This window comes from Convolutriloba macropyga, chromosome 10, assembly GCF_964194025.1.
Source record: "Convolutriloba macropyga chromosome 10, txConMacr16.3, whole genome shotgun sequence".
In the NCBI taxonomy this organism is placed as follows: Eukaryota; Metazoa; Xenacoelomorpha; order Acoela; family Convolutidae; genus Convolutriloba; species Convolutriloba macropyga.
In genome coordinates, this window is record NC_134477.1 from 26,124,810 (window position 1) to 26,149,568 (window position 24,759).

The 24,759-nt window shown below is 35.6% G+C and overlaps 2 protein-coding genes across 2 annotated transcripts in view; both read right to left on the reverse strand.

Moving 5' to 3' along the window:
• Nucleotides 1–24,759, reverse strand: part of LOC142348845 (snRNA-activating protein complex subunit 3-like) — a 169,596-nt gene that overhangs the window by 50,172 nt on the left and 94,665 nt on the right. The window lies entirely within an intron of this gene.
• On the reverse strand, nucleotides 9,316–19,004 carry LOC142348842 (uncharacterized). The gene is made up of 2 exons (XM_075400381.1): nucleotides 17,686–19,004; nucleotides 9,316–13,935 (listed from the first exon to the last, which is right to left on the reverse strand). The coding sequence occupies exons 1-2, from the start codon at nucleotides 18,847–18,849 to the stop codon at nucleotides 9,523–9,525; spliced, it is 5,577 nt and encodes a 1,858-aa protein (XP_075256496.1). The 5' UTR covers nucleotides 18,850–19,004; the 3' UTR covers nucleotides 9,316–9,522.

Genomic DNA, 24,759 nt, shown 5'->3' on the forward strand with positions numbered 1-24,759 from the left:
TGGACTGCCAATTGACATGAAACCATCCAAAGAGCTCAAATATCAATTCTAGTTTAAGTCTGAGGTAAAGAATTTGAGAACGAATTTTTTTGTCCTCTCCTCATCAAGGTTGCCTTTAGTGTAATTTATTTGGATGTTCCTTAAAAAACCAATTCTGTTGTTTTATGTCAAAGTCAAACATAAAAATGATGGAGGTATATAATGAGGAAGGAGGGTTAAATGTTTTGCATATATTGCGCAAAATATTTCAAGAAAGATTTCATTATCTACTCCTCCATCTCCAATTTCCGGATTTGAGTTTCTCAATTATTTAAGGCAACAATATACTGGTATCATCTCCAAGCTATTTCAACCTTTCTGTTTAAGGAAGTTCTAGGCCAAGCGGAAGCCAACAGAAAGGTTAAAAGTTAAAGTCACCTGAAGCATCAGGACTAATCCTCCTTTTTCACCACTTTGTTTTCTGCTGTTCTCATCTGTGGTATCACAAATTTGGTCATTTCTGCAACTTTCAAATGAAATATGTTAAATGGGCTTGAGTTTTAGCGCAGGTGCCAACAAATGTTATTTTTTTAAAAGAAATAAACAACTTCTGAAAAGGGGAGAGTCACTAACTTATGTCATTATTTAGCACCACTCTCTAAGCATCAGGTCAGCAGTGTTACCAAAAATTAGCTTAATCAAAGAAATCATCGGGCAAGGTTTTCGTAGTCCGATTTAAAAAATGGCAAATCAAAACGGTGCGAGAAAAATTTCAAGCAAGCAAAAACTTACCCAGGCATCTAGATAATAGTGATTGCCCGATAACCGCTCTGGCATTTGGGAGCTCCTATTAATTTTTCAGTCAGTCCAATAAAGTAATTTCAGTCAATCGAGTTACCGCAAGGATCAAATGATAAAAAGCTATGAAGTTGGCCAGAGGTCATCTTTAAGCAGAGAGAGGGGACAGAAGATTCAAGAATCCAGATTTCCATACCTGACGTATGTAAGTAACAACAGGAACTTACCTCCCACCAACATTCCTTCAGTCGTGGACTTACGCTTTTTTGTGACCACGAAACACAGATTGATCTTTCTTGACGATGGGGAGATAAAAAAGAGCTTTCACTTTTTCTTTGTCTTATAACCAAGTTTTGAATTTATGCTAAGTAATGTATATATTCTCTTTTCTGAGGAAATCTGAAACAATACACAGTGCTTCATAAACATACCCAAAAATCTTAAAAGCAGAGTTGCCGTTGTTACATGGGATACTACTCAGAGGATAATGAGGTATTCGGCACAACATCTACCCCATCTACAATGTCTTCCAGAAAAAAAAACAATCCAAATAATACAGCACTAAGTGCCAGACTTTGCCGAAAAGATATTGATATAAAGGTGTGACCCTAAAAAAGCCCTCATATAAATGCACCAACAGCTCTGAAAAATGATATCCTGACAAATGTTGACAACATTTCAAAAACGTTTGTTCCATCTATTAGGCGCGTCTCGATTAAAACTTGCAGGAGCTGGTAAATAAATTTATAACACGGGAAAAATATCACACCAAGCCAACTGATGTCACATCAAAATTGGAAAATTTTCCTTTCTCATCGCAATGTATTTTGCGTGCAGTAGCACGCGGAGGCTCAACAAAAATTTCAAAACGAAAAAAATATTATTGAAATAACGAAGGGAAAACAATTAGAGGGGTGCTGCTTTATGATAAAAAGCCATTTCAATTAAGGTTTCCGAGGAAAATCAACAAAGCACGCTACAAAATGGTAATAAACTCCCAGAAAAAAACCTGAAATATTATGTCACCAAGTACTTTTTGCGCAGCCAAAATTCTGAGGGACTCGCATACTCTAACGAAAAAACCGTATCAAATTCTTCGCCTTCTGCACCCTAAGAAAATTGAGCCAAGCCTAGCTGACGCTTGTCAGCAGTGACTGCCTGACATACAAGTTTCTCAAAAAATAGTCAGTAACAATTTGTTCGTTTCACCTAAATTAACCACAGTTGGTCCCAGTATGATGTATTCTGAGGATTGAAAAATGCAGACAGGTTAAGGAATAAAAAGGTGAAAACTCGAAGCTTAGTCAATATTTGCTCAGCTAGAGAAACCAATCCAGAAACAGACAAACTAGATAACTACTCCGTCACTTAGTTGCCAGAGGTTCAGTTTCCTTCGCGAAAGAAGATTCTTTACTACTGTTCCACAACTGGCTGGGCGTTTTCTTAAAAGCAGCAATTAGGTCATTGACTCACGCTACAAAAATATGATGAGTGTCAGAAAATCGAAGGCTAGGGAAGTTCAAATATATATCGAAAAAGCTTGTTACTCAAAGAAATCGCTCAAAAGAGGTTTATCTGAAAAAAAATTGCACAAATCCTCGTTGCAATTAGATTTATTAAGATCATGCTAATCGGCTGTTTTACAGCAAGCGAGCCATCAGAGGATTAAGTTGGGCGCAACAAGGCTATCCGCTTGAACCTCTGTTTTCTCTAGCCTTAAGGCCTATTATAGAAAAATAGAATATTGAACGTGTCTTCGCTGGAAATGAAGCTGGGCTTATGGATAGTTGAAAAAATGGAATACTTAGCTCTGAACTAGCAAAAAACTTAGGATTGCTTGGAAACAGTAACACAAAGAGACCTAAAAGGTAGTACAACAGGCAGGCGTGCAACAGAATTGAACGTTTTCATATTTCTTGAGCAAATTTACTCGAACAATTGGATGTCGATAAACAAAACTTAATTGTCACCCAATGAGCTGACACAAATTGTCAACCCTAATAAGAGATAATGCCTGCTAAATTGCAAAACATGCAGACCCAATGCAAACACATGCAAAAACTTGATCCAGTTGAGTGGCCTGCTGGCAGTTATCTCAATTAAATGGGCCGCTTCCTGGAACGATCGTTTGTGGAATGTTTTAAAAAACTGAACACCACGTATCACAACAACAGCGCTGAAAGAAGGCACCATTGAAAGTACCTAGTACTTTTAGTGAATGGGTTATGGTTTTAAAGAATTCGACACCAATTTCTCGCGACGTTTGATTGCATTTTAAACTTTTGCCTATATTTTTCGTTCTTTTTAGCGTCTATGTTATATCATGGATAATGACAGCCCTCAAGTTTCCTATGGAGGTACAAATGAACCTACTTAAGTGTTCAAGCGCGAAACTAATCATTTTCTACACTTTGAATCTATTTGTTTTAAAAGATATCTGGACTCCCGTGGAAATACATATGAATGGATTTAACTGTCGAAGTAAAAAGCTGATGGTTTTGAATTCAATTGTTTAAAAAAATCAGTTCCGGCTTTTTCATTCTTTTCATATTTCTGTTAATTTGAAGCTGAGGTTGATCGATGGCAGATGGTATCATTTTCCTGAAAAGACAGTTAACGTTTTTTTAAATAGCAGTTTCATGCTTAAACTGATGGTTTTTTGGCTTCAATTCAACGAGCTTTCGAAACTTTTTCTATGATTAGGCAATCTTTGGCCCAAATTTAAATTAAATTTTGGTGTCTTGTAACATTAGCAAACTAAATTCAACTCCCGTTGGAGTTGAATTAGCATTATAAATTATTATAAATAACCATTTATTTTATAGCTTAGGATTTTAATGACTTGGACACTGATTTTTAGCAAATTTTTATGGAACTTTTCACTGTTTTAGTATTTGTCGCTCTTTTATTGGTCGTAAGACATAATAGGGATATTGAGAGGTCACAATGTCTTCTTCTGGAGTTATAAATAAAGGTATTTAATAATTTCAGATGATAGCGATTGGTTTCCATATCCGTGACTTTAGTTTTTTTTCTACCGAAACTATCGTTTTTTTTCTCAACTTTCGTTCTTTTTGTCTAATTGTTACCTAGTCTCAAAGAGCAGGTCCCATGTATTGTTGAATGAACTATAAACTATTTTGTTCAATTTTCATTTTGATGCTAATTTGACGTTGTTAACTTTTTTAAAATATATATACATCGATTTTTGGTCGTAATTAGTGTTTGGCTTTTGTTGTTTGATTTTTTGTTTGTCTTGTCTCGCAGTCTTGTTGATGGTATATCTCATCGGCCCTCAAAAATGGCATTGTATATTTAGTTTAGTGGTTTGAGTTTAAAGCGAACGCAAATTACCGAGCCTCCTTGTTTAATTTAGAAAAAAAAGCCATAGAAAACTCCTCAGTTTCCGTTTACACCAACTTCATAATACAAGGTCTTGAAAAAAAGCGGGCAACGAAAACGGGTTCAATGGTGTAGAGGGAGTCCAAAAAACCTGAAAATGCCACTACCTTTTACACCGTGAAATTACCCCAAGAAGGAGGCTTTCGATTTGGAGTACAAAACTTCCCTTAATTACGTAACTACAATACAAGTATCCTCAACAATACAAGTATCCTTAACACAGAGTTTAGCTTCTGCAAAAAAGTTGAAAATGCTATAAAAATTTTTAATAATTTTTTCTGAGAGGCCCAAGAAATGCACTACAAGGACAGAACTCCTGGAAGGACATTCAATACGAAAAAAGAACGAAATGATTTTGATGAATAATGATACTTCAATTTCTTTGAACTTTAATAAGCATGTATGTTGTTATATTGTATAATTCGTGGTACAAATTACTCTATATTACGATGATCTAGTGAGATTTTGGAAATTCAGTGTTTCTTAATTTTAAGTTAGACCAAAATGGTATCAGAAACGGCTGTGACATAATGCCTTCGAAGTTTACCAGTTTATTCCTATTCTAGAAAAACAGCAAAAAACGAAAAATTGCACTACGAAATACCGACTCCACTTATTGCTCAAAACTTATTGCTAAAAAGCAGTCGTCAAACATTTTCATTATTTGCGGTCACAACAATTTCACTTCATAAAAATCGAAATTAAAATAACATTGCACTAAAAATAACGAATACAATATTTCAAAAGCAAACCATAATCTCAAAACCATGGAGACCCAAGAAAGCTTAAAAATGTCTCAAATATTGCAAGACTAGTCATCTCTTGGGTACAAAAAGCAGCTACTGATTACAATTGAAGTGTCCAGCAGCAAACAGATTGATTTTTTTTACTTGCGATTGATTTTTTCTTATATCGAACTTATCAAAATGTTTACTTTTCAAGGAATAAAAGAAGAGAAGCGCATGTTCATTAGCTAGTCAGTGACTACTTTTCCTTCGCTTTCCTTTATGTCAAAATATTCAAGATTATATGGTAAGCCTGTACAAGAACGCAGACCCGAGATTAAAAAACATTCTATGCAAGATCTTGTTGTAAAAATTGATTTCAATGAGTTTTTTACAGTCTCAGGTATAAAAATGACAGATTTTTGTATACACCACTCAGGAACAAAGTCACATAACATATATGTATTGTTCCCATAGAAGTACATATTTGTTATTTGTCTAATCTACATAACAAAACGACCCTGATTAAAAAATTTTGCTAAAAATTCACATCTTTTAATTCAGAAGTTAATTCGCGATAGCTTCTCGTATTGCTTGAAAACTCGTATCGCATTATTTCAATCTTAAATCTTGAAACCATTTCAGATTACTAATAATAGAAACTCAACTGAGGAGAAACAAATTCGACGAAATTTAAAATATCGCAATTTTTTACACCTTGCAAAAAAAATCTATTTAAATCTTACCTTAAATAGTGACCCAGATTGAATTCACTAACCAACCAGCCAACCAAACAGTTGATAACTGGGCGCATATTATTTGTAACATATTATTTGTGATTGAAGGTGTTAAAATTTGGCCAACACACTGCCAGCTAGCAAAAAAAGCCTATTAACTAACTTCCTCTAAAAATTCACAGTTTCTCGTATTCAGTTAGATTACCTACATAAAAGCACGCTTATATGTGCGGAAACGGAATACCAATTTAAAAATAAAAACTAACCCAACCAAATGGACAAATATTTCATCTAAACTGTCCAATTTTTGTTTGCAAAGCTAACAAGTTAAAAATAAGGCTATTCAGTGAGTGAAACCAGTCATAATGTACAAAACATGATACAGCAAAAAAGGTTCAATAGATCAACAAAAAGTTTTGATGGGTACATGACATTTTACCCAATTCCAATTTACGCAATGCCATTTTACCCAATTCCAATTTACCCAATGCCATTTTACCCTATGCCAATTTACCCAACCTGCAATTTTACCCAAAGCAACTACACCCAATGCCAATTTACCCAATACCAACTTACGCCAATGCTCTTTGATCTCTTCATTCAATTATTGGATTACAAATTAGCAGTCGCTGTTACGAGGATGATTTGAAATATTTATATGGAAAATATCATCCCATATTCGATTATGATAGTTCCATATCAAGTCCTACGGGCCTTTTAAATATATTGTCGGTTAATCCCATGTTCGGTAGTCATAGTTTCATATCAAGTCCCACGGGCCATTTAATTATATAGTCAGCTAAATAGTCGTTCTGGTAAACTTGGGTAAATAGCAATAAGGTAAATTGGGTAAGTTGGCATTGGGTAAAATGCAATTAGGTAAAATGTCCTGACACCAGTTTTGACCTCATGTAAAGAACTCTAATCATAATATGGTCTTTTGCTATATCCTTTTTTGGCCGACGAATTATTATTCAAAGCAGACATGAGTAGTGTCCTTGGAACGTTCTTACAAAGTAATATACATGCAAAAAAATTGAAGATCTAACGTCATTTTATGGAAAAGGTAAGTCATTGTTGACCAAAACGCATGAAAACAAGACCAGCTAATGGAAAAGAAACACAAAACTCCGTCGGAAAATTGCACTAATGAACGAACAAAAGCTACTTTGTAGTGACTGTGACGTCAGTTGTCGTAACAAAAATCTTGACGATAAAACTAAAAACATAAAGTGGTCAGACCAAAAATCGGTAGCACGAAAAATTGAAGCAAAACAGACGGATACGACTAAACTAATTAATTCAATTTTCCTTTGCATGCAAATAATAACTCGAAATAAGTAATTTGAATCGCCCATAATTGCGAACCTCAAAAGCAAACATAACCGACAAAGGTCGGGCGAATTTTTCTCCACCGGCTGGCTTCTTGAGTAGCTAGCCACGATTTAGTGAAGCTAGTTTTAGCTTCAGTGAAGGGGCTTGAGTTGAGGGTAACAGATGATATCAGGCCACATAACAGCAACTGAAGTCCAGCATCAACAAAAGAGTTAAGGAAAGAGAGCTAGAGTGTAAGAGACAAAACGTGAACGAAGAGAAGGAAAGAAACCCCAACCAACAGAGAGAGAGAGAAACAGAGATCGGCCGAATTTTCATGATGAGATTTGACTCTCCAACTTTTTTTTAGCATTGTCAGTATATAAAATATAGAAAAATGAAAAAAGCAAAATTTGAAACAGAAGTTTCCACATTTTGCAGTGAATAAATGCTTAAAACTTTTTTGTCTCAGAAATTCTCTCATGTTAACCACCTGCAAGACATAAAAAGTTTCGTCGACCAGTAATGATCATTATACTCAGAAAAGGACAAAATTAATCAAAAATTTAAAAAACAATGGTAACTTTTCACAAAATCTTGCAAAAAAAATTCGTGATACTAATATCTTCAGAACCATTTCATTGTCTCAGTAGACTATCCAGTATCCCTATTTGAAGCCTTAAATAGTTTCGCTGGCTCATAAAGATCCATAAACTTGGATTATGAAAACAAATTTCCGAAAATTTGAAAAAAATTGCTAAAACTCGATTCCGAATACATTACTAAAACTCGAGTCCGAAAACATTAATAAACATTCCATTCACTCTAGAAACTATGCAACAGCTTATTGAAGAGAGGAAACCTTGGAGCAGTACCTTGGGCCTTTGATGTCGGAAAATCAATTAAATTCAAAATATCCAAAAAAATGAAAAAATTTTGAATATTTAAAAAAAAATTGCTTAAATTTTGTGATGTTAAAATCTTAAAAAACATTCGAATACATCCATCTACAAACTAAAAAAGTAACCTTTTATAAAACCCTAGAGGAGGTTCCTTGGCTCTTGAGACTGTAGAAATCTATAAACTGACAAACAATTTCCGAAAGCTTGAAAAAAATTGCAAAGTTTCTAAAATTCGTGATATTAAAAAGTTGAAAAAAACAAAAAACTATTATCAAACACTAACGGAAGTTTTCTGTCCCCTGAGGCTAGACAAACTGAACAAGGACAAAAACAAAAAAATTGAAAAAAATTGCAAGTTTTGTCAAAAAGATGCTAACAATCTTGATGTAGAAATCTTGAAAAACAATCTCTTACATCTGGAAACTATACAGCAATTTATTATCAAACACATGAAATTGCAAGTTTTATTTAAAAAAATGCTAACATTTGTGATATTTAAAAGTTGAAAACCATTCAATGGCCAGGAAAAACTTTTCAGTAACTTATTATCAAACCCTTAGAGACGTTTTCTGTCCCCGCGTATAGAAAAACTTGAATAATGACAAAAAACGGTCCAAAAATTGAAGAAAAAGTTTTGTCAAAATAATACTAAAATTCTTGATGTTAAAAAGTTGAAAACCACTCCCTGACCAACAAAAAGAAATTCAGGGCCTCATTATCAAACTCGTAAGGAGAATTTCTGACTCCTGGGTCTGGGAAATCTTGAATAATGACAATAGATGTCAAAACAATTGAAAATAATTGCAAAATTTGTAAAAAAAACTGCTAATATTCGTGATGTGAAGATGTAGAAAACCATTCCATTATCTCTAGAACTTATGCAGTAATCTACTATCGAACCCTTGAGGAGGTTCATTGATACCTAAGGCTGAAAAAACTCAAAAAAACGACAAAACTTTTCAAAAAAATTGAAAATTGTGAAAATTAGTATAAATTTTTGAGTTTTTGTTTGGAGTACCAAAACATATAGCTCTCAAAAGTGTCATAAAAAGTACTTATATCTCGCAAAAGACCTATATCAACTTTAAACAGCCTCAATTTTAGACTGGTTCAACAAAAAATTCGAAAAATGACGAAAAACACGAAAAATTGCATCATTTTGGGCTCAAAAACTCCTAAAAATGACCTTTTTAACCTTAAACTACGCCCTTCCCAGTAGCTTCACCACACCACTCGAAAGACTACTAAACGCGGCTAAGGGCCTCTAATGAAACTTAATGCCCGCTGGGCGCTACCTGTTTATCCCGTTTTTAAGGACGAAAGGTCAAATGGGTCAGACGAAAAATCTTTCAAGCGAAAAATCGCATAAAGAAAAAAGACCAACAGGACTAATATAATTGCTACGAACTTCGTTTGAGAGCAATTAATCACTTTCATAGCTCATCAGTCAAAAAGAGCTTTGTGCTAAAGTTTTTATTCGATCTGATGCGGATTCAAATACGGATAAGAGCTGTCTTTAATCTACACTAACAAATAAAACCCAAAGAAACTAATAACAAGCAATAACAAACAACTTTTCATTCAAAGTTATCTACAATTAATCAGTTCTCTTCATTCTGAATCAAAAGGCTAACTAACAAAATCAAAATATGACTTCAAAGTAATCTACTGATTTAGCATGGATGATCTAAACCCTTTCGGCATTTTGCTTCGATCAGTCACCATACCAACATTTTTGCGCTCAGTCAAAGTTGCTTTCTTCTTCTTGGCGGTTTTTAAGTTTTTCTGCCTCATCTGCTGGTCAATACCTTGAGCAATCTGAGCCGGAGCCTCACTAGTCGCACAACATCTTGCTCTGTAAGAATACCGAATGTTTGTCTGAGATCCCTTAGCCGAACTTGTAGGATTCGAGAACTTGGCCGAAACACCCAATACGCATAAATCAGCGTACTTATTCGCCTGAGCTTCAATGATGGTCATTTTGCTATTCTTAGATACGGTAGGCTCTAACACAAAAGCATTGGCATTTGTGACAGTATCAGAATTCGAATTCGCCTCCCGGTTCGATTCGTAATCCAGATCACCACTGCTTCTCACATAACATCCAAGCACAACTTTCTTTAATTTTCGGTGAATTTTATAATCTTCTGTGCAAAATGGCAGCCGTAGGCTTAGAAACTTATGGACTGAAGCTGCGAGCATTTTGAAACCCAGTTCAGCGTTTGCTCTCTCTGGTCCTGAAAGAGACTCAGTATCCGTAGGCATAAATTGCAGATCCCGCTGGGCAATTTGCATAAAAGCAATCGCACTTTTCTCATAAATCTTAGCTCTGACCGGTTCGTGCATGTAGAATTTTTCACCAGCTTTGCTTAGACCTTTTGCAAATACTGCAAGCTCGTCCAAAGCACCGACTTGAACTAACATATCAACGGTGGTCAATGCCGCTTTACCTACTAAATGGTAATAGCTGCCACATCGATCAACTTCATGACAATTTGGTCGATATATAGCTTGAAATATAACATTGTTACTTTTGGCGTTTAGCAAAAACAGAGGAGGCAGAACATTTGATTCCATAGCAGTGAAAGTTGTTTCTGGATTATACAAGAACTTCAAAGCATTCTCAACATTGCGTAACTTGGTCCAGGTGATTTCGGCTAATCGATAGAGACTTTTGGCGTGGCGCGTGTAGCGTCTTGCACAACATTTAAAAACCTCTATGGACCAGCTAAGAATTTCACTTCTTATTTCATTTACTCGAACAACGGTAGCTCTATCGTCTGAACTGCCTGAACTCACACTTATTATTTGTGGTTGACGTTCTGATCCTCCAGCGTTTTGTAACGATTGCGAAGCCAAGTTCGGCACGTTTTTGGCACCTTTTGAACTTTGTGAACTCTCCGCAGCTTGCTCATCAACTTTCATTAGGTGCTTGTCAATAACGGAAAGTTTCATAACTTTTTTGAGGAATTTGTGAACTACAACGCAATTATTCGTATCAATCATTTTGATAGCCGATGCAAATAACCTGTAGATAAGTTCCAATATCTCTACCGAAAAGGTCTGAGGTTGTTGAATTGTAATTTTTCTTGGTACTCTAGCTCCCATTTCCTCCAAAAGAAGTATAGACTTCAAGTAGTTATCCAAAACATCTTCACAAATGTCAGCACTCGGATGTCGAGGGTTAATTTTCTGGGTAATCTTTCCGATCATGTAATGGCACAGCCATTTATCCTCAAAGTTGCAGACTTTGAAGGCTTCGTTAAAACACTTGAGCGCTTCTCTGTAGAATTGTTCGGCCGAATCATTTATGGAGTAGAAATTCTGACTCTCCTGGTAGTCCTCACTTCTGCGAATGAAACTACACAGATGGTAATACAACAATCCTAACTCGATCTGTAATGTGGATAATACAGCTGCATCTTTATTCAACGAAATACAAGTCTGGAAACACAAGAAAGTTTTTCTGCACGACTTCAAAACTGTATCCAACGGCGGGAAGGTTTCGATGTCCAGAAACTCCGAATCGATCAACCATTTTTGACACAAACAGACAACAATCCAGCAATCTAAATTTTCAGGCTCAAAGAATAAGGTTACAATCGATAATTTCAATGCGTTTCTGATGTCATGTGCGTGCTTGCAATGATCGGCTAAAAAGTGCAGCATTTTAATTATACCCGGTTTCAGTTTGCTCTGGTAAGTTTGTCGCTCAGCGCAATCTAAAAACTTGACTTCCAAACGCTCAGAAGACTTTAGCTCCAAACATTTGTTTACAGCCTCGTCAAATCTTGTCATAATAAACTTGGAATCTTTATCAAAATCAGGCCAACATAATTCGAGAACCTTTCGTAACATTGACGACTCATCATTCGTAAGCTTCGCTTTCATGTTGTCAAAACTCGGTTTCTCTGATGGCAGGAAATGATACAAAATTCGGTCAACGTGTTCCAATTTCATAACGGACACTTGCGTACAATGACTTTCAGTTCTGGCTTTTGCTCTTTTCAACTGGTAAAGACAGAAATAGCACTGATCTATTTCTTCTTCGTATATCTTTCTGTAATGAGGCGTAATTGGCAAGCTTTGATTCTGCAGAAAATCTGTCAGCGAGTCGATAATACTGTTCATTAGCAGCCCTCCAGAAAAATGACAAAATTTCAGTTTGCTTTCTTTAAAGTATTCATGGCCTTCCATTAAGAACTTGATGTACATCGGCACCTGACTTTCTTCTCTTGATTCGGGTGATAAGTGGTTAAAAATAACGGCTGAGTCTTGACAATTAAGTTCCTCTTTTTGTATTAACTTTGCCAAAATAACCCAAGGCGCTGCAGATTGTAACACCAGAGGCTTCAACCTTTCAAGTTCGTCTGTATTTACTGTAACATCGATTCCGTCAACAGGAAAGCCTTTAGCTCTATTAATTGTGATGTGTAGTATTGTCAGCATACAATGCACCAAGCGCATCTTAAATTCAGTTGACAATTCGAAAAGAAATTCCGAGAATACTAACAGGGTATCCAGGTGGTACATGATTTCTTCAGTGTTAAAATCTTTACCCTTCGTTAAAACGTAGCATCCTAAGTAAATTTCAATTGTAGCGATGTCACTTTTGAGCTGAATTAGAGAAAACTTCTGTTTTTCTTCTGATACCACTCCTCCCTTTTTCCAAAGACTGCTTAGTTGTGACTTCAGTTTTCTCAGATTACAAATTAAGCTTGCCAGATCTCGTTTGGCTGCTGTCAAGTTGTCCAAAACTGGTTCCAAAGCAGTAACCGTTTTCGCATGTGCTGAAATCTTGAGAGCCTGTTGCATTTGACTATCTTCAGTTTCTTTAGAAGATGTGGTGGAGCTTTTATCTTCATCAGGAGGCCCCAACCGGACTCGAACCTGGACCATTAGGTTTTTAAGATACCCATCGTTGACAACTAGCTCGCGATCACCGTAAATGTACTTAATCGAGGTAAAGTTTTGGTACGACGAAATGACGCCGAAATTCAAACTGGCAAACTTCAAAAATTGATAGGAATCGAGATTTGCGTGTGTAAGGAGTGAAAAGACACCATTTACAAAAGTCAATCTATAGCACCACATTAAGTAACTTTTACCAAAGAGCTGCCGCAAATTGTGTACAAAATGAAACAATGAATCAATATCCGAGGCAATAGTTTTATACTCATTCAGAAATGAAGATTTTCTCAATGAGGCTTTCCTTACCGATTTATACGACATAAATTCTCGAATGATCAATGCTTCAGTCATATTTGCAATTATCAACCAAGATTCTGTAACTTCTGTTTCATCCAAGATAAAATTGTGCGGCAAAGATTTCCTCCACTGACTGTACACCCACGTGAACAAACCCCACTCAATTTCAGAAAGTTGCAAACTATAGCCCAACCGCAAAATGTCAAAATATAGAGAATTAGGGCCTGGATACTCTGCTTTCAATAAGCTGAAGTCAAATTTTTCACATCGTTTAATGCGAACTTCATTACTCACTTTTTTCTGCTCAAACTTACCCTCAGAATTGAAGTTTTCATTAGCTTTGATTACTTCGGGGGAAAATAGCTGTTCACTCCTAATTGCTTCATTCGGATGAATAAAAATGGGAACAAATTTAAGCAGATCTTCGTAAATTGGTTCCATGCTCATTTTCTGGTTTTTCTTCACTTTAGCCCATAGTGGGTTATCAAGGTCCTGACTTCTTGTCGCTTTGTTGTTAGCTGTCACTTCATCATATCTTACACTTGTTTTGAGATCTTTCAAAATTCGTTTCACAAATGGGTTCTCATATTCGCCTAAATCTGAAGACTCACTTGAATGGGCAGATTTGTTATTCACGTCGTTGCTACTTTGCCCAGGTTGATTGGCGCTTATTTGATGACCTTGTTCAGGAGGATTGTTACTTGTTTTCGCTTCTTTAGCAGAGTTTTCCCACTGACTGTTCAGTTCGAACAATTTTTTTTCAAGATTGATAAGTGGAAGGTTGTCTATTGAAGGATTATCGGTGGTCCCTTTGCTTTCATTCGAGCTCGAAACTGACATAAATGCAACTTTTCGAGCGATCTGATTTGCCTAAAATCCAAAATTAGACGTCAATCTTCCAAAAAAGACAACACCTGTAACTCATCTACCGAATATGATCAATCAAATTATTAGCAAAATAGCAACTCTTCACCTAAATACATTCAAATTAGGGCAAACGCAAAGGAAGCCGAAGTAAAAGGAAGCCGACAGAAAAGCAAGCCGAAAGTTATGTAAGAGTTATGTAATATACTAGAAACAATACATTGTTAGCCGTTACAATCAATACTGCGCGTATTATTATAGTACAATGTATTCCAATGCACCAAAGAAATAAAAATACGTCAATTTTTAGACATCTATTGGGTACGAGCCTCAGCGGACCGCTGTCCATGGCCATGTCTCTCATCCGCTGTGAGATGCAATCCAGAAATCGCAGGCCGGTTATCGCGGCGAAGCCCCGACGCGCATGAAGCGCGCCCAACGGCCCGCCATGGGCAACTTAAAAAACCGGTATCTTGACCTCATTTTCAAATGAGCAAATTAGTTATAAGAAATATTAGGGCTACAAAAGGTTAACAATTTTTTCAAACTTATCGATAGTCATACTCCTCTTGTCGGTGCCAAATATTTTAGCAAAAACGAAATAATAAATTGATTCAATCGTTGCATTTTCTCTAAGCCAAAAAAACAAGACAAATATGGCATATTTAAACTGAATCTAGGCAATTTGGTTTCTGATGGATACAAAATACTAATTTTTTTTAGGCAAGTGGATAGATTTGAAGCACCGATTAGAAATGCTATAATTGACGGTCGCCTAATTTCTATATTTTAAAATTTGTGACAGTGTTTACAAATTGCTTTCACCTTATCGAGCTTCCACTTAAATTCCTAAACCTGGCACCAATTGAGTACACAGCGTTAATTAACTGAACTAATCCCCATTTTCTTCATAACTTAAAAAAAAACAATCATATGAGGATTCGGAAATGTTAAGAAACCATTTTAGCAGTACAAGGTATAAATTAAGTATCCCAAATTTTAGAGAATTTCTATACTTTAGGGCAATTGAATGCTTCCACTCATGCAAATCTTCAATTATACAAAAACCTAATCACTATCAAAAAAATATACTAATAGTATTTACTCACCCTTTGAAAATGAGTTTTATTAAATAAAACGACAAACATATCCCGATTCATAAATATATCAATCTTATCTGAGCACAAACAGAAATTCTGAACTTAAGTTACGTGGATATTTGGCCAATAGCAATTAACACACCTGAAAGGGATGCTTAAAAATCTACTTGATGTTACAATGTCAAGTGCCCCTAACAGTCATATTTGCATGCAAAAGAGTTACTAAACGTATATGCAAAACAAGTTTTTTTTTCAATGTTTTGCATCTATTTTAGGCTAATAAGTGACATCGCGTCCAATGATTTTGAAAATGACAGGGAAAGAATAGTGAAGGTATAAAACTACTTAATAGCTTTAACGAAAAAAAAGTTGGAGGTACCGGTTGAGAAAACGCACGAAAAATTGGAGGTGTTGGAGTTAAACTAACTCGTGAAAAAGGTGAAGACCGAAAACTCTAATCATTTTTGATTGTTTTTGTAAGCTATTGTTCTATGAAGACAATTGCAATAGTCACATTATATAAACACAATTAGTAGAATTACCAATTGGAGATCAAATTGGCGGTCAAATTGGACATCAAATTGTTAAATTGTTTAAATATAGTAGTGATGTGTCTTTCTGGGCAAACTACGGGGGGCATAAGAGTCTTCCCGTGAACACTACGGGGGGACACAAGTGTCTTCCTGGGCAAACTACAGGGTGGGACACTTGAAATTCGTTCTCCTTATTTCCACCTGCCATGCGTGTAACTAATCTTAGGAAACCATTTTCCCTCCACTTGCGTGACTGGTTTGCTGCTTTCGGCTTGAAGCCATTTTAATTACAACAGCTTTTGCTTTTGAAAGTTCATTCGTTCATTCGTTTAATCTTGTTTTGGTCCGGGCCCATTTCAACATTTTACCCACAGTTATAAAGAACCTACACACCCAATACAAGAATACGAATTCCAAATGCCACCAAGGCGAAAACGTTCCTTGTTGGACTGCTTTCTGTGTCACTCCAAATTTTTAAATTCTGAAGATCTTTTTACTCATTTTGAAGAAATACACCCCAACAATTTTAAATATCAATGTGGAACCTACAATCGGAAATTTTAGCGTTTAGTTAACACACGATACCACCAGTGTGAAAAGTCATCCCCCTGGAAATTATTCTTAGTCGTCGTGGAATCCCGATAAAACAACGTTAGAGAAACCTTTTATTTGTCTTCTTATAATAAAATTTTAATTTTTACATTAACTTACATTTAGTTGTAGTTGAAGTGCATGGATAAATTATAAAAAGCATTCATATCAACTAAATACAAATTAATGTAAAAATTAAAGCGTGAAGACACTTATGCCCCCCCCCCCCCCCCCCCGTAGTTTGCCCAGAAAGACGCATCACTACTCACATTATATAAACACAATTAGTAGAATTACCACAATCGGCGGTCAAATTGGACACCAAATTGTTACCACCCAAATATATTGGCTCGTGGCCCGTCAATTGACCGACATACAAAGTAAATGACATACCTTTTAACCGTCAAATAAGCAAATAAAATTATTTGAAAATCACATTTTATGGTAATTACTTTTGCATTAAGCGGGTAAAGCAGCGTCCCTTAGTTTTAAAACATTAAATCACTAGAACCAACATCTACTTTGTCCATGTCTCAGTGACTTGATATGAATCGATCACAACCGAAAATAAATAAGTTCGAGCTTCTAGTAACACTATTTAAACCGTACCATTCTGATTTTCACTTTGTCGTGATAAAATCTGTCGGCCAGTTGGTGTGTCGTGTAAATTGTGTGTCTAGTAACCCAAGCCCCGTATTGGCTTAGTGATAATTATCAACATTATATTTTCTGATTCTCAAGTACTGTGCATGGCGCCATGTCAACAGGCAGGCAGGCAGACGTACCAAAATACAGACTTTTAGACCAATCTGATTTGTTGACAAAACAGCCAGCATTGAAACATTATGCGCTAATTTAGCCGACAATCAACATAGTCCAACTTTAAAAGATTTCAATGCATCTGGTCATGCCTCGCGGGGCACGGCTAGTCCTCAGCGGCTGGTGAGACTTGATATGAATCTATCACGTGTGATTAACTCGTACGCAATTTTTTCGGCTTTGCGGTATACGCGCTTCACCTCTAAAAGCTATTGAATTTTGAGCTCAAACGAACCGACAAATATACAATAAAATTTTTAAATGAAGTGTTTGACTCCAGCTCCAATCGGTACACTACAGGGCCGCAGATTTTAAATCGCGAAAGCTTTGAAATAAAAAACGATATTTTTCCGAAAAAAATCTCGAACAATTGGTTTTCTAAAATAGGTTTTACAAATTGCATCATCAGCACCATCACCTCAGTCCTGCATCTGTTGCAAACTATTTGTTGTGACTAGGAAAGTCTATTCTACAGCTACTTAAGCAAAATTCTGGCTATGTTTTGATTAAATTTGAAATGATGACAATTTTCTTCGAATTTTTCCTAATTTTTTTTTATCAGTTTTACAATGTCATATTTTCTCAACTACAGTTTAACCCATTTGAAAAAAAAATCCAATCTACAGGGGCTCTCAACGGGTCAAGACTGGGAGAACAAAACAAGAACGCCACGTTAGTATACATGAGGTCGGAAGAATAATATTTAAACTTACCAGACAGTCCGTTGGAGCAGCTGCTACACTTGCCTCGTCACTGCTAGAAAACATCAGCCTCTTCTTAGCCTTTCCGCTACTTATATTTTTAGTCGTTTCATCTGAAGCGTTCCCTTGAGTCTTCAACTCTTTCTGTTTGTCAGCCAAATTCTCGTAATCACTGCTATCAAAAGTCTGTTGACTTATTTGTTCCGATACTGATTCTGTTTGACAACGTGTATCTGAGTGCGAAGAAACTTCCTGATCACAAGGCTGACTTTCTCTCAAATCAGACAACACTAATTTCTGTTTCAAAGGAAACAAATCGTCTATAGCTTTCAAGTTACTTTCATCTTCAATTTCGTCGTCTTCTGTTGAGAGCGCCTCAAAACCTTCAATATTTACTGAATGACAAAAGAAATGATTCGGAGCTTTATTAGAGACGAAATCATAAATGCTAGTAAGCACTGTCAGAAAATTGCTAGATTCTGTTTCCGACTCTTGCAAAATATTCGATGTTTGATTGGCGGATATCTGGATCGTTGCAGTTTTCCGTTTTTCAGGCTGAATTGGATGATCAAACATATTATACACGTCCTTTTTAATTTCGTCTACTTTCTTTAGAAAGCTATCAATTTCAACATCAACAATACTTGCGCTTATTGCTGTTGGAACTTCTCTGGAAGTGTTGTTTCGAAGCCATTTTAAACACTGATGTGCGGTCAAGCTATTTTTTCTCAAACCAAAAAGTTTACACGATACTTCTAACGCAAATGATGTATCATCCAAGGCTACTGCTAAAGGAATAGCTGCCTCTAAGGCTAACAAATGATCAGAGTTAATTTTCAAAACTTGTTCATAAGCATTGAGGGACAGTTGAAAGGATTTATTCTTAAAAGCACACTTTGCTAACGAAAACCAAAGTGTCAGGTCTTTATCATCCACATTCAGAGCTTTCAAAAAGTAAAAATTACCATCTTGATATCTTTCTTGAGTTTGCAATAAATCCCCGAGAGAGCGCCAGGTTGCGAGAGAAACAATTTTAAAATCTGGACGTTTTTTGATACGTTTTGATGCAGCATCCAGTAATTTATCAAGCTTTTCATAAATCTCGATTGCTTCCTCAATTTTTTGCTCTTGAAATGCATTCAGGGCCCGATAATGTAGCTTTAATAAATCGTCCATCTTGTCTGAAAATAGAAACCAATCAAAATTTTGAATTGCCCACTCTCTAACTTAATATATCGTAGACCTGAACTTCATGGGAAAATCTGATTGGTTTAAATTTGCAGTTTGGATGTATTATTACAATCAGAGAATTTTCATTTAGACTCATTAATTAACTCTAGTCAAGGTTGAAGAGTAGAAATTAGAAAGCATTTAGTACCCACAGTACGTACTACACAAATTGCTCGTTCGACCAACACCCAGTCGAACGAACATCTAGTTTGAAGGAACAACCTACCTCTACACTAAAAATCTACTGAAAGAGATTTTTTAAACCCCGTTTCAGCGACTCCTATTTAAGGTCAAAATATCTATTGTTAAAATAAGTACGCACCATCCCGTTATAACCAACTCTGCTCTCATGTCCCACCTGTACTTTGACACATCAGTTGTTGAAATATGTCTGATCAAGAAACGTACGTACAGAAAAGTTACGCAGAAAGTTACGTTGGTTTTGTGGTCGCAATTATACAAGCCTCAAATTAAAAGTAAGCATGATTACCAAATGTACGGTTGCGGGAAAAAAAAACCCACGGAAAAATAACGTGGGTTATATTTAGATGGGAAATGAACCCCCACGGAAATAAAACCCCACGTTACTATTAAAGAGCTGCGCATTTGGCCATGCCTTAGCGGCCCGTGGGACTTGATATGAAACTACCACAATCGAACGAATTATCACAACCGAAATTCAATTTTAAAATGGGGGTTTCCGTGGGTTTTATTTTTTGTGGGGGTTTATTTCCTATCTAAAGCTAAGTGGGGCTTTTCTCGTGGGAGTTTTTCTTTCTCAGTCCACCAATGTAAATTTTTGCCTATAGTAAAGAAAGTTTTATTGCCTACGAATTTCGTTAGAAAAGAATCAATAAGTGACTCCGCAATTTTCTAGAGTAAATTATAAACAGTCTATTGATGGTAATAGAGCAATCATGTGCACAATCATGATCTTAGGAGGACACAGTCATTGGCGACACAAATGAGTTTGTTCTAGCATACATTTGGTGGGCTTGCAGATTTTCCACAAGTAAGCAAATAAAACTACTTGAAAATCACGTTTTATGATAATTACTTTTGCATTAAACGGGTAAAGCAGCGACCTTTAGTTTTGAAACGAAAAATAATTCGCTAGTACCTCTATCTAATTTGTTCATGTCTTAGCGACACAAGTGACTTGATATATGTGTGTGTCTGCGTCAATGTATATGTATACGGAAGATACGCATTTATCGTCAACGACAGTCTCTGAAGTTCATAATTGTTCACATGATTGCTCTAGTACAATCTATAGGCAAACGTCATAATTTACCTGAAAAGTTATTGATTCACTTACCGATTTTTTTCTAACGAAATTCAATGGCACTGACAAAAATTCTTGCATACCGAAACCCAATTCTTGTTGGCACTTGCATAGCAAAACCCACATCTGAATGCTCGAGAAAAATTATCCTTCGGTGACACTAACACTTCAGTTTAAATAGGACAGTTTGCTATCTGACATTTGACTGTATTCTAAACTAAGGACTCGACTGTATTTTAAACTAGAGTCTGGAATTTGTCTGTAATCAGGCGCGCATTTTGTAAAATAAAATATAGAGATACAACAAAATCACCGCTACTCGTGAGCCTTAAAAAACGAACTGTACCACTGCTACCATTGGAACAAAACGATTAAGAGAAAGAATTGCAATTTTCTGCGATATGGCAAGAATATATAGTTTCTTAAAGAAAAAGAGTTGTTAAGTAATCCCACCTTCCACCGGAATCCAAAATCTCTGGTAACTAGGGCTAACCAAATTTCCGGCCTATAATATCATGAAAATGAAATTCTCCAACACAAAGCTCAAACAATTAAATAGCCTCCCGAGAGCAATTGGCCATTATTTAAACATAACCGCTTAACGTCGGAGCGATTTGCTCTCAAACGACCGGCGAGCGGTTGCCTTCATCAGTAGCTAGATACGGTTTAGTGAGACTAGCTTTAGCTTAAATGAAGTGGCGTGAAATGAAATCGCATAAAAAAGACCAACAGGACAAATATAATTGCAAAAAACTTTGTTTCAGAGCAATTAATAAATTAATCACAAAAATTAGTCTAATATCCCTTAGGACAAATCACATATTCGGCTAATAAAAATTATGCTAAAATCACATATAGATCTGATATAAATACAAGCGAATAATACATAGTGACTTCTCCTTTCAACACGAAGAAATATATATGAATGAATTTCAGGCTATTGTTGCAATCGCATCAAAAGTATTTATCAGGCAACAAGCTTGAACCTGAAACAGGCTCAACCTGAAACACTTGTGACCAATAACTTAATCAAGCGAATGAACAAAAACTCTTTCCACTTAGAATGAAAATGACGTTAAGCCGGGAATTCATGAAATTGCATGAACAAAAAGCAGATTTGAAGTGATAGTGACGTTGGTCTTAAGAAAATCCCGATGAAATAAACAACATAGGACAGCTCCTGATTTATAAGCCAGACACTTAAATTAAATGAGGACCCGACAATCAACATTTTAACAGCAAGGTGATGATGAAACTAAGATAGACAACAACACCATTGACCCTATATGCCGATTGGGTGTTTTAAGAATATAACAATAGCAAAACTTTGACTCTAGGTATACATACTCAGAGAGCGTACATAATACAACAACATCAATGGCAGAAATCGAAAGAGGCAAAAAGCTAAAGAAATTGAAAACAATCAGAATCGGTGGCGTCAAGATAAGAGAACCTCAAAAATAAAGGCCAATATCCTTAAGCACAGCATATTGTTAATTTTTAGAAGCCAAAACTAGCGTCTAGCTGTTCTAAAAAGAAATGCTGTTTAAGACTAACTGATAAGACCACAAGAGAAACAACAAAATAAACAAAATTGAAAAATATTAAACTCATTTTTTAAAAATTTCGAAAAAAGAAACAAAAACGAGCGTTAAGAACTCCAGCGAAGATTTAACTCCAATCATTCTTCATTAGAAACCGACAAAATCTTAAAAGTACAGCAAATGCACCCAAACTCGGAAAGTCAATAGAAATTTTTGGGAACAAATCAATGTCGCGAAAACCACCAGCCATGAGCTCAAGCAATTATTCAGGTTCATTTATGCCTCATTAGCAACTAATAATACCTGTCAATGATGGTTATAAATGGAAAGACAGCAAAAAACGTAAAAAAAACGCGCAAAAATCAAAAAAAAAACAATATAATAAGACAATAAAGTTTCAAAGCCATAAAAAGCATTAACTGCCCAATAATGAACAAGTAATTTCAAATAGTTGCTATTGAAGCTCAAATTATCATTTTAATACTGCTCAAGTAAAAATTGAAAACCGAACTCAAATTGACACGAAAAAAATTCGCTTTCGAAAACCGAAAATTTTATCAAATACCGTTTTCACTCAACTTTAAAGGTACTTTGATTTTAAAAAAATCACGCCTCCAACCTACTTTTCTGTTCCCATTACTCCTAGAGGGTGATTAAAATCACCCCTCTAATTTGACTTCTCAAAAGAAGCCGCAAAAAGTGTAAAGCGTGAAAAAAAAAGAGATACAACAAAATCACCGCTACTCGTGAGCCTTAAAAAAGGAACTGTACCACTGCTACCATTGGAACAAAACGATTAAGAGACAGAATTGCAATTTTCTGTGATATGGCAAGAATATATAGTTTCTTAAAGAAAAAGAGTTGTTAAGTAATCCCACCTTCCACCGGAATCCAAAATTTCTGGTAACTAGGGCTAACCAAATTTCCGGCCTATAATATCATGAAAATGAAATTCTCCAACACAAAGCTCAAACAATAAAATAGCCTCCCGAGAGCAATTGGCCATTATTTAAACATAACCGCTTAACGTCGGAGCGATTTGCTCTCAAACGAACGGCGAGCGGTTGCCTTCATCAGTAGCTAGATACGGTTTAGTGAGACTAGCTTTAGCTTAAATGAAGTGGCGTGAAATGAAATCGCATAAAAAAGACCAACAGGACAAATATAATTGCAAAAAACTTTGTTTCAGAGCAATTAATAAATTAATCACAAAAATTAGTCTAATATCCCTTAGGACAAATCACATATTCGGCTAATAAAAATTATGCTAAAATCACATATAGATCTGATATAAATACAACCGAATAATACATAGTGACTTCTCCTTTCAACACGAAGAAATATATATGAATGAATTTCAGGCTATTGTTGCAATTGCATCAAAAGTATTTATCAGGCAACAAGCTTGAACCTGAAACAGGCTCAACCTGAAACACTTGTGACCAATAACTTAATCAAGCGAATGAACAAAAACTCTTTCCACTTAGAATGAAAATGACGTTAAGCCGGGAATTCATGAAATTGCATGAACAAAAAGCAGCTTTGAAGTGATAGTGACGTTGGTCGTAAGAAAATCCCGATGACAAAATAAACAACATAGGACAGCTCCTGATTTATAAGCCAGACACTTAAATTAAATAAGGACCCGACAATCAACATTTTAACAGCAAGGTGATGATGAAACTAAGATAGACAACAACACCCTTGACCCTATATGCCGATTGGGTGTTTTAAGAATATAACAATAGCAAAACTTTGACTCTAGGTATACATACTCAGAGAGCGTACATAATACAACAATATCAATGACAGAAATCGAAAGAGGCAAAAAGCTAAAGAAATTGAAAACAATCAGAATCGGTGGCGTCAAGATAAGAGAACCTCAAAAATAAAGGCCAATATCCTTAAGCACATCATATTGTTCATTTCTAGAAGCCAAAACTAGCGTCTAGCTGTTCTAAAAAGAAATGTTGTTTAAGACTAACTGATAAAACAACAAGAGAAACAACAAAATAAACAAAATTGAAAAATATCAAACTCTCATTTTTTAAAAATTTCGAAAAAAGAAACAAAAACGAGCGTTAAGAACTCCAGCAAATATTTAACTCCAATTATTCTTCATTAGAAACCGACGAAATCTTAAAAGTACAGCAAATGCACCCCAACTCGGAAAGTCAATAGAAATTTTTGGGAACAAATCAAAGTCGCGAAAACCACCAGCCATGAGCTCAAGCAATTATTCAGGTTCATTTATGCCTCATTAGCAACTAATAATATCTGTCAATGATGGTTATAAATGGAAAGACAGCAAAAAACTTAAAAAAACGCGCAAAAATCAAAAAGACAATATAATAAGACAATAAAGTTTCAAAGCCATAAAAAGCATTAACTGCCCAATAATGAACAAGTAATTTCAAATAGTTGCTATTGAAGCTCAAATTATCATTTTAATACTGCTCAAGTAAAAATTGAAAACCGAACTCAAATTGACACGAAAAAAATTCGCTTTCGAAAACCGAAAATTTTATCAAATACCGTTTTCACTCAAATTTAAAGGTACTTTGATTTTAAAAAAATCACGCCTCCAACCTACTTTTCTGTTCCCATTACTCCTAGAGGGTGATTAAAATTTGAAGCCGCAAAAGAAGCCGCAAAAAGTGTAAGGCGTGAAAAAAAAGGCTAACAAAAAACCGAGAGCACTAAAAGCCCCAGCTATCACTGGGTCTATTAAAAACAGCAAAGTACTGAAGCAAATCTCAGAGAACTAATTGAACAACAGGCCAAACTATCTCGTTGATAAAATGAGAGGAGCTTTTGAAATTTATCGAAGCTTTCGACGAAGGCAAGTATTAACACCATTAACTGAAAAAAATATGGCGTGGAAGCCTTTGAGGGAAATCGTAACGAAATGCCCACAATTTTAAAGAAGTTCAAATTAAGCAAGAAGGAACGCACGTTACAAATTCAGAAAAGAAGGTAAATATAGAAAACTTGAAAGTTAGAGGCGTCCAAGTTTTTTTGAGTAGA